At 39.8% G+C, this 9,926-nt stretch overlaps 1 protein-coding gene across 5 annotated transcripts in view; it reads left to right on the forward strand.

The window, feature by feature from the left end:
• Nucleotides 1–9,618, forward strand: part of PTPRB (protein tyrosine phosphatase receptor type B) — a 63,228-nt gene extending 53,610 nt beyond the window's left edge. For 3 of the 5 annotated variants that reach the window (XM_064655662.1, XM_064655661.1, XM_064655663.1), the window contains 3 exons: nucleotides 1,208–1,343; nucleotides 4,105–4,225; nucleotides 5,208–9,618. In XM_064655662.1, coding sequence (XP_064511732.1) covers nucleotides 1,208–1,343; nucleotides 4,105–4,225; nucleotides 5,208–5,230 — 280 coding nt within the window. In that variant the 3' untranslated portion in view covers nucleotides 5,231–9,618. The other 2 variants (XM_064655660.1, XM_064655664.1) reach the window with 2 other exon arrangements.
• Nucleotides 9,619–9,926: the final 308 nt, after the last annotated feature.

Consider the following 9,926-nt stretch of genomic DNA (forward strand, 5'->3'; position numbering starts at 1 on the left):
GAGCTCTTGTGCATATCCTTGGGAAGTTCCCAAATGTTCATCCCTGTTAGATCTTGGGCAGCCAGAGAACCTGAGAAATAGCTGGTGAGCTTAAGTGTCCAGATACATCGAGCAGTCATCCCAAGGCACATGCACTAATCCACAGCCTTACTTTGGAGAAGCCTTGAAAATGATTCTTAGGGAACCACCATGTCTCTGTGGGACCACTGGAGAGAACTACAGGTGCCAGTAGCTACCACTGCTCATAAGCTTTTGCATTCTTAAATTGCCCATGTGCTGCTCTTTTGGTCCAACATTTGAATCACTAAGGGGTGTTCTAAAAAGGTAAGATATGCCTGGGGTGAATCTGACTACATATGGATGTTGAGATCAGCTGACAGGTCTGTCCTTTCCCCCATTCTGACTGAGACTCCCTCTCTTTACTGCCTTTTCATGCTGTTCTGCTCTTTTGTCATCTCTGGCAGTCATAGGGCTGCAGTTTTTCCTCTGATCTGTAGTCCACCCCTACACATGTATACGAAAAAGACAAAACTGGACTGCCTGATCCGTAATCCACTGGCCAGTTGCAGCAGACTATAGGGTTACACAGAGAGAGAGAGTGAGTGCAGTGCGGTGCTATATCTTCTGATAAAGCCATATGGTACCACCTGATTGTAGTATCTGACCCCTCCACACATTATATGGGCTGAGGGATGTATCTTACATGACCCCACCTGTACAGCATGTGCTGCAGCATGTCAGATTTCTACTATTATCAGCAAGTCAGCTTTTCTTTTTCCAACCTCCTGCCTCCAGAGCCCACCTCCCGGCAGTTCAGCTACTGGGAACTGATACTTTTCCTTACTTTGCCCTTCCACAAGGCAACGGCCTACGGATCTTTTAGAAAACAAGACCACAGCTGTATTCCTGGAGAGAAGAGGTTTAAAAACTCTGACAAGAGTCCGATGCAGTCTTTCAGTGTATCTCAATGACTGAGTTAATCCAAAGCAGAAAGCAGTGCAGGCAGTAGGAGAGGTACCTCTACCATCACTATCCCTTCCTCCTTCCTAAGTAAATTCCACTATAAAGTGTTATAAAGTCTCAGAGGTGCCATTTGAACAATTTGCTTCTCACCCTGGAGATCTGAACTTTACAAAAATATCATATGAATATGTTGAATGCTTTTATCCATCTGCTTTTCAGTCTTTTGGGTTGTTTTCTTTTCCAGTGCTGGTGTTGGCAGAACTGGCACATTCATTGCACTAGACCGAATTCTGCAACAGCTGGATTCAAAGGACACTGTCGACATTTATGCAGCAGTACATGATCTAAGGCTTCACCGTGTTCACATGGTTCAGACAGAGGTAAGTTTTGGATAGCCTTCTATGCAGCAACACCAGCTACGGTATCTAACAATCTGTCTCTCATCTTAAAGGCTCTCAAAGCACTTTGCACTTACTCCACTGTGAAATACTACTTAGATATATTTTAGCTCTGTGAGAATTTCTAGTTCAGGGGTTTTTCCATTGGCTCTCATATGGTGGGTCCAAATCTAACATACTATGTAAAAGCAAGTACATTTATTCTCGAAGTGCAAAAAACGTAAATGATTTGTATTTCATTCTGTGTTTTTAAAACTGCAAGAAAATCATATTACACTAATACCAGCTAAACACTTAGGAACTGATTTAATAAAGGCAAGTTGTGGAGGCAGTCTTTACATTTTCCCTGAAACATTAATAGAAGAATCAGAACAAGTTTGATGGGTCTGCCTGTAGCTTGATAATAATAGAGCTCTTTGCTGCGATTTGGAAACAAAAATGTCAGTGACAGTGTTTTCTGATAATGTAAATGTCTCTCGTATGTGTATAAAGAAAACAACTGAAAACACACACAAAAAGGGATTCCTGGAAGTATCCTAATCACAGATTAATCTGTCTCCCCTTCGTTGGAGGGGAGACAGATTCTCTGCCTGGTCTGAGCATCCTCAGAAACAGATCCATCTCACCTTCTACATTTCCAGTATCCATAGTCTGCAAAGGTGGACAGGCATCTCAGGAGTATGGCTCTTTTTCCCTAGCTGGAAAAAGGAAGCAACTACCTCAAGAGCCTAAATTTGACACCAGACTTAGAGACAACTAAAGTTGTGTGATACAAAGCCTACCTTTGGCATGAACTTGAAATGACGTCTAAGACAAAAGGCTGCCAGACCCACACAAAATATCTACAGCAACAGTGAGTAGCTGAGCCTTCACACTACCAGCACTGTATGCCCTTCTGCCCCAAACCATCTGTGACTCAAGTTGAACCCAGATCCCTCTTGTAACCAGTCCTGCCCCTGGAAGAATTAGCAATCAGCATCCCAGAGACAGACTAATTGAAAGCTTTTACAGCTCACACATGAGCTGTAACATGCTTGTAAACTGACTATGTAGCTGTGTCAGTGCACAGTCACTGAGCTGCTGTATTCTCAGCAAGTCTTATTAATATGAACTCTCAGTTGCATCCTGTTTATGGTTTCTGACTTGGAACTGTGTTTTATCGAGGTGGCTTGGAGCACAAGCAATACAGTCTCTCATCCTCCTGCAAAAAATGAAGTAAATTTATCCTTGAGTTTTATGATGATTCAGAGTTTGCAATGAGCAGTGAATTATCTTTTAAGAAACAGTAAAGGAGGTGGGGAGATGGGGAAGAACAAATCTGCTCCACAAACTCCATTTGATGTGTGTGAAGACACTAGTTCCTGGTGTCCATGTCTTGGCTTCCACAATGTGTTTAGGGGTTAGAATAAAAGATAGTTCCCCTTCTGTCGATACAGTAAAAGCCAAATCCCACTGTGGAGCACAGGCCAGCAGACAGTACTGTTTGCAATGAGATGCTCCAGCCCAAGGTCACAGCACCATCATACTTGGCATTATTCAGCCATAGAAAAACAGCAACAACAAAACAATGCCCCTGCTTCAGACTTGACTGAAAGCTGTTTAAGACAAGAGACTGCAGCTGGAGAAATGCAAGGAGTAACAGAACACTGTGTGCATCAGCTTAAAAGGCAGTGTGCTCAGCACAGTAGCTGTAACACAGACCATTTCAGTCGCAAATGGTCTCTGTCAGAGAAAGTCTCCATGCCTTGGCCAACTTTCTGTCATGTTGGTGAGTGGGATGCAGGGCTCTGCTCCACAGAGACAGCAGCTGTATGTGCAAAAAACCAGACATTCTCACTTTCCCAAAGCCAGAGCACTGAGAAAAAGGCACAGAGCAGTGGCTGAATTTCTTGTGGAAAATAAGTAAAGAAGATGTGAGGAGAGAAAATGCATATACTTACTGGAAAAATTATGTTTTTGAGAGAAAAGTAATATTAAAAACATATACCTTGATATATAAAGATGCTCGGCCTACTTATGGGTACCATGTTACACTAATCATAAACCACAAAAAGTAGCAGAGCATGGGAGTTTAACAATCTATTCTATTAAGGTAGTTTGATGAATAGTCAGTAGTCAATAATATTGTTCATCCTCCTTACTTTGGTTGTGAATGTCATCTTAGTTCCCTTCTGTGAAAGGCACTCTTCAGAAAACTTATTTGCTGCATAGTCAGAAGCAATCTTATAACTTATATTGGATCAAAAAAATACTGATTTTGCCAGAAAATTTGGGTTTGTTAAAGTTCTATGAAATATTTATATATTATAATAAAATTCTGTGGAAAATATTTCTTTTCAGAAAAAAAAAACAAACAGGAAATTGTTTATCTCTTCTGCCTGCTTCCCTGTACATATTAATTCTTTTACACATATGTTATACCAAAGCATTCAGAAGTAGTAGCTATCCAACACAGCACCATGTTAAATTATGCTTTGCAGTTGCTAGAGCTTTCACTTATGGCATGATCCGTCAAAAGATATTATGTTCCTTTATATTTGACTGGTATTATTTCTAAGAACAGGTGATGACAAAAGTTTACTATATTACTAGTGTGAAAAGGAGATTAATTTTAGAAGTATATTTTCATTTTTAACACCACCCTTGATTATGTGTGAGGTAGTTCGCTTGTAATGATTTTTCACTATACAGAAAATTAAATTACAAAATTTCTCAGAGTGTCCTAAATACAAATCTTTTGCAGTGTCAATATGTGTATCTACATCAATGTGTGAGGGACGTGTTAAGAGCCAGAAAACTTCGCAGTGAACAAGAAAATCCCTTATTTCCAATATATGAAAATGTGAATCCAGAGTATCACAGAGGTAACTGCAAGTTTATCAAATTGTAAAATGTTTCAAATGTAATTGAGGGGGAATTGTGTTATCCCTTACCATTGATACTTGTTCTCTTCCTGGACCTTCATTTCTTCACTCCTCTGCTCTTGTCACTCTTGCAGTTGTGTCTTTATTTCCTTCATTATTAGTCATTATAATATCACTTCCTGCTCCTACCTTACCCTGTCTCACACTTCATGGTTCCTATGCTGTTGGGGGAACTGAACCACTTTCCTATCAGAGTATTGGCTTTTACCTCACCAGTCTTTACACCATCCACCCTTAAGTATGCTGAGGCCATTGGCTGTGCTCACTGAGCTCTTCTGTCCTTCATGGAGTTCCATTTCTGTCCTGCATCACCCTCATTTGCTGTTGACTGTATAGGCAGCCTTAGGAAACTTCCCATCTGCCTTGACTGGAAAATGTAGGGGTTGTAGGCCGTGCTCTTTTTCCTAGCCTGTATCCAGTCCCTCGCTGATCAGATTTGCAGGAGTAGCAAACCTGGCACTATCACTGCCCTTTACCTCCTGTTCCCATGGCCAGACGGCCAGTTTGAAGAAGCTGTAAGCGGAGGTGGTTTGTGTGCATTGGTAGAGCTGATTCTTAAGGTCTGTAGAAGTTTTTAGGGTCAAACAGCAGGATCTCAGTAGCTCCAGAAATTTGGACATTAGGAACTGAGATTATATAATGAGAGATCAAAACATTTTTCTTGATCTAGCTTGTAGAAATCAGAGTTGTCATCAATAGGTGGAACAGGCTTGGAGGAAGCCAAGGACTCAGCCAGGTTTCTACAAGTTGAGAGTCCTAGCAAAAGCAGAGGTGGGATTTGCTTTTTGCTGTCACATCAGTCACCAGCCAGCGCTGCTGCCACGTAACCTCCTCTCAGAGCACTGTAGTCAGCTGGCAGAGTTGAACATGAAGCCACCTGTGTTGTTTTCCTTTTTCTAATGTCAGTTTTCCTTGCTTTCAGATGCTGTTTATTCAAGGCACTAAGAATGTTAGAGATATCTACTTTTGTGACCACACTTGTTAACTCGGGGGTTTGTTTGGGGTTTTTTGTATGTGTATTTCATGCACCAGAAAGGTGCCAGACCTTTCTGCTGAGACTGTATAATTTATTGGTCTGGTGATTTTTAAAAAAGATATATAATTTAAATATAATAGGTATTAATGTATATAATTGTATTTTGGCATTATGTAAATATGTATTTTTTTCTATATTGTTTATATTAATATTATGCTTCAGATAATACTATTTTTTTCTTATCACAGTTTTTATAAACTGTTCTACATAAACTATTTTAAATTCAATGGCTAACAGGACTGCTGCATCTAGGGCGGTATTGGCATGACACAGGAAAAATCCTTTAAGGAGAACCTCATTTTTTTTAACTAGTTCAGTGTTTGTGAGATGAAATAAGCTACTATTAAGCAAGGGAACAGTAGTCCTGTATAAGAGTTACAATGCTACTCTACACTTTAAACTTACTGCTTTTCATCTGAGAAAAATGGGTATAACCTGTAACACAATGGCATACCTTTTACAGAACTCAGTAACAACTGAGCAAAACAGGGTTCACCTCACCAGAAGCAACCGTTTCAGTCTAATGTGACATAGTAGAAAAATATTGAACAACATATGCTGCAGTGAAGTCTAGCAGACCTATCTCCCACCACATACTTTGAGGGGAGACAGGTCACATTCTGATTTCTTTACACTGGTTTAAGAGAGCAGAATCAGACCACAACCTGTCTGTGCGTTTTCATGTGTGAATAATTGTAATTAAGAAAAATGTTCAAAAAATGCCTCAGACATTTGTGTTAACAGACCTGTGAGGATGTGAAGTCTGACAACTTCCTTAGGTCATTAGAAACAATGTTGTACTATGAGAGCCAAAAAAGTAGATAGATTGCAAACATGTATATCTCCAACAATTACACAACTGGCTTTATGCTGCTTGCTCTCACAAAGTTTGGCCCCAGCATGTCTGCATAGAAAGAATCCTCCACATAAATGTTGCCTGATGCCCACCAACCAGGGCAATTGGAATGGAAAAAGGCTCATTGGTAAGCCAGGGAATGTAGGCTGGTAGGGCTGTGCTAATCGTAGAATCATCAAATGGTTTGGTTTGGAGGAGACCTTAAAGACTATCTAGTTCCAACTCCCCATGCCCCAGGCAGGGACTCATTACTCAAAACATTTACCGACTAGGAAGAAGTAGAATCAAAGAGCACTCAGCAGGTATCTTGTCCAGCCAAGTGGATTATGCACAGCCTCTCTCTTCTGCAGAGGCTTCTCACTCAAGGGTCTAAATGCTGTTCAGCTATTCTTTGTCTTTTCAGTGTTCTTCAAACAAATAGAGAAGAGGCAGTACATAGTTATTCTCCATCACAAAAAGAAGGAAAGGCTTGATAATTCTTCTTTCATATATCTACCTATACTTTCCCTAGAGAAAACTTAGCTTGTTACTGAAGACAATTGCCTAAATTCAACTTCTGTTTTGGAGATAAATAAATACTTTTGAAGGCCTTCTGAGAACCAGTCAATAAGTGGCTAAGTGCCTAACTGAGGAATTGCTGTGGCCCTGTGCCACATGCCTTACTGGAGCTGCATGCTCCTTGCTGTAGGAATATCTGCCTGACAGTGGCTGAAGAAATCTACCAGGCAGCTCTGACATAGTTTTCTTAAGAAATCATTCCAAAGCAGAACCAGCAGGACTATTCACATCCATATCACTCTGGTCTTCTTAGAGAGAAGGAAACAGCCCGATAGTCACTCTTCCTTCCTACTCATCTGGAGTCCCATCCTTTCTTGATCAAATATCCTCATATGCCTCAGAAGCCACCCTTCATATCAGCTTTCACAGCTGCTCAAAACGTGGAAGCTTGGTTAATCTTTTAGGTGTTTCTGTATGAAAATACTGCTCATTCCTCCTGTACATCCTCTTTGGCATCACACAAACCCCAAAATCCACCACCCTTAATTGGAACTGAAAAAGAAAGGAACTAGCATTAGAGTGGAAGACATTTTCACAGGGGAGATCTAAGCAAAACCACAAAGAAATGTGCAGAGTCCTTTTTTTCTCTGTTTCTCTGTTTCCTTCCTTGCTAACCTAGATTAACTAGGTTAGCAAGCAAGGACAAACAAGCATGGCAGCTTTACATGAACTGTTGACTCTGCTAATAACCGCTGGACTTAAGGCATCATAAAAACTGCTGTTGTGTTACATGTGCTGCATTTAGTCCTTTCCTTTTTCAGGGATAGCTGAGGAGCAAAGGTCACCATGTTAGTTACCAGCACATGTTAATTACACTGTGAAGACATACCAAATGTACCCTATAAATTACTTCACACTATATATCACTGTGTGATTTTTTTAGTGCTGAGGGAAATGGAACTCACTCAGTAACATATGATCTGAGAGCAAAAGTCTGATTGCACACTATGTATGCATGTTGTGCATCATTTTCAGAAAGACGCACATCATTCTACTCTTTATTTTATCGTTCTCAGCTCCCTTGTCCGCCTCTACAGAGTTCACACATGTGTACCCAAAACAATAATGTCATAGCAGACAACTAGTTTCATCTTTTCTCTCAGCTAATAATGGACACAGTTCGTAAGCATCTTCCTCTTCATCACTTATTAATGTGACAGATGACCTTAAGTGCTCTGGCAGAGTGCTCACAAGCAGCTTTACATCTCTGCCCAGCTAGGTCACACATAAGACAGTACACACACATTATTGCTCTGGTTCTGCTCTCTAGCCAATTCTGCTCATATGAAACCAGTGTAAATCCAGTGAGAAAAAGTTAAAAGTATCTATGTAGCATTTTATTAATATAAAACACCTACATAGCAGTATAATTAATTATATTTACTGTGCCTCTAAGCTGAATAACAGGACTGATGGGAAATTGTTAATGTAACAAGAATGGATTTGAAGGAGACTGTACTGAACAGAGACAGGTCTTAAGGAAAAAGATATCTTTTGAATGTCCATGGATAATGCTCAGAATTCCCTTCTTGATGTTTCCCAATAATAATGTTATAAAGCAAGGCTAGTGTTGTAGCAGATCCGTAAGCTACGATTTGCACACTTGGAGCCCAGTCCTGCGAATCTCTGGATTGTCCACAAAGCTACCTGAGTACTTTCACGAAAGTCAACCGGAATGCTTGCCTGAAGAAAATACCATTCCACTTCTGAAGCACTTGCAGAGTTGGGCTTTTAGGTTAATTCAAATTTTTGTATTGAAAGGTATTTAATAATTAAAAAATTGTAATAAATGAGTTTTTTAATCTGTGCAATACAATTACAAGATCTACTACCGAATGTAGGGAAAAAAATTATTTTACATAGCTGGAGTTGATAAATGATATTTTTTGTTACTAATGGAACACAAAAGTGGGTGAGAGAAGTAGGCATACTGTGAAGATGTCATAAAAGTGCAACTTTATACATTTTTCTCTGCTGCTATAGTTATTTAGCAATAAATAATGCCTAAAATTGCCAGAAATATTATTTTGTGCCATGATATACTATGAATTTCCTTTCAGTTGTAGAACAGAGAAAAGAAAATGTGTGAGCTTTAAGTTTATATTATGTATTTTATATGGTTATTTACGCTTTAACTTTGAAACCAGAAGTTAAATACAAGACAGAGAGGAGTACATGAGCACTTAGCCAAGCTCCTCAGCCTGGGATTTAATATATGGGATAGTAACCATCTAATCACTATATTAGCATCTCCTCCCAGGGCTGCAGATTAGAGAAATGCATCTGACATTCAGAGATACTGTATACTGCAGCCACAGCTTCATGACCAAGGGGTGGCTTAGCAAGTGTTTAACATTTATTCAGATTTCTTTCCATACTTCAGACATACAATTTGTGTGAATAAAATGCATTATAGAATGACCACCACTCCCATGTTGGCCCTGTCACAGATGTGTGGGCTCTGGAGCTGCAAGCTTTGGGACCTATAGTTCCGGTGGCAACTCACTGTAGACCCTGTGCCCCCAACTATCCCTCTCAGGCTGATAGAGTCAGACTCCTCAGCTGTTGGTAGCACCACTATGGCCAAAGAAAAAACCCACAATTTTGAAATGTGTCTAGCCATAAATTCTTTCCTGGAGTAAAGTGTCTGAAAAAACGTCTTCAGCCCATATTCCGTTCTCATATGCGATATAATTACTTATAATGACTTTTCCTAACAAACACTGGATGAACACAGAACTGTGCTACTATTGTCAATTTAATTTATGCATTTAAGTATATTTTTATATTTTTAACTACAGTCAACAAAACAAATATATTTGAGTATATTTTACACAATTTTATAAATAGTTCATGAATAAAACATTCATTTTTAAAAAATCACATTCTCATCTTCTGTTTGACTGCCTTTGCATTATGGATGTTGCTGTCCTGCTGCTAAGAGAAAAGGTCATAAGTCAGTTTGATTTCAGTTGAGATAGTCTTCAGAGAACATTAAATTCATCAGAAGCCTCAGCCTGTTGGGGGGAAGGGGGCTCTGCTGTTGCCCACTGGCCATATTAGTGCCCATGTGGAAAGATACCATTGTTCCTTTCTCCTCTCTGGTTCTCCACCCTCCTCCTTTATTAAACCAGATACTGTCTGGGTTACGCGATGGATATTTGAAACCACAGTGGATCTTGAACTTGAGT

This window comes from Pseudopipra pipra, chromosome 5 (assembly GCF_036250125.1).
Source record: "Pseudopipra pipra isolate bDixPip1 chromosome 5, bDixPip1.hap1, whole genome shotgun sequence".
Taxonomy (NCBI): domain Eukaryota; kingdom Metazoa; phylum Chordata; class Aves; order Passeriformes; family Pipridae; genus Pseudopipra; species Pseudopipra pipra.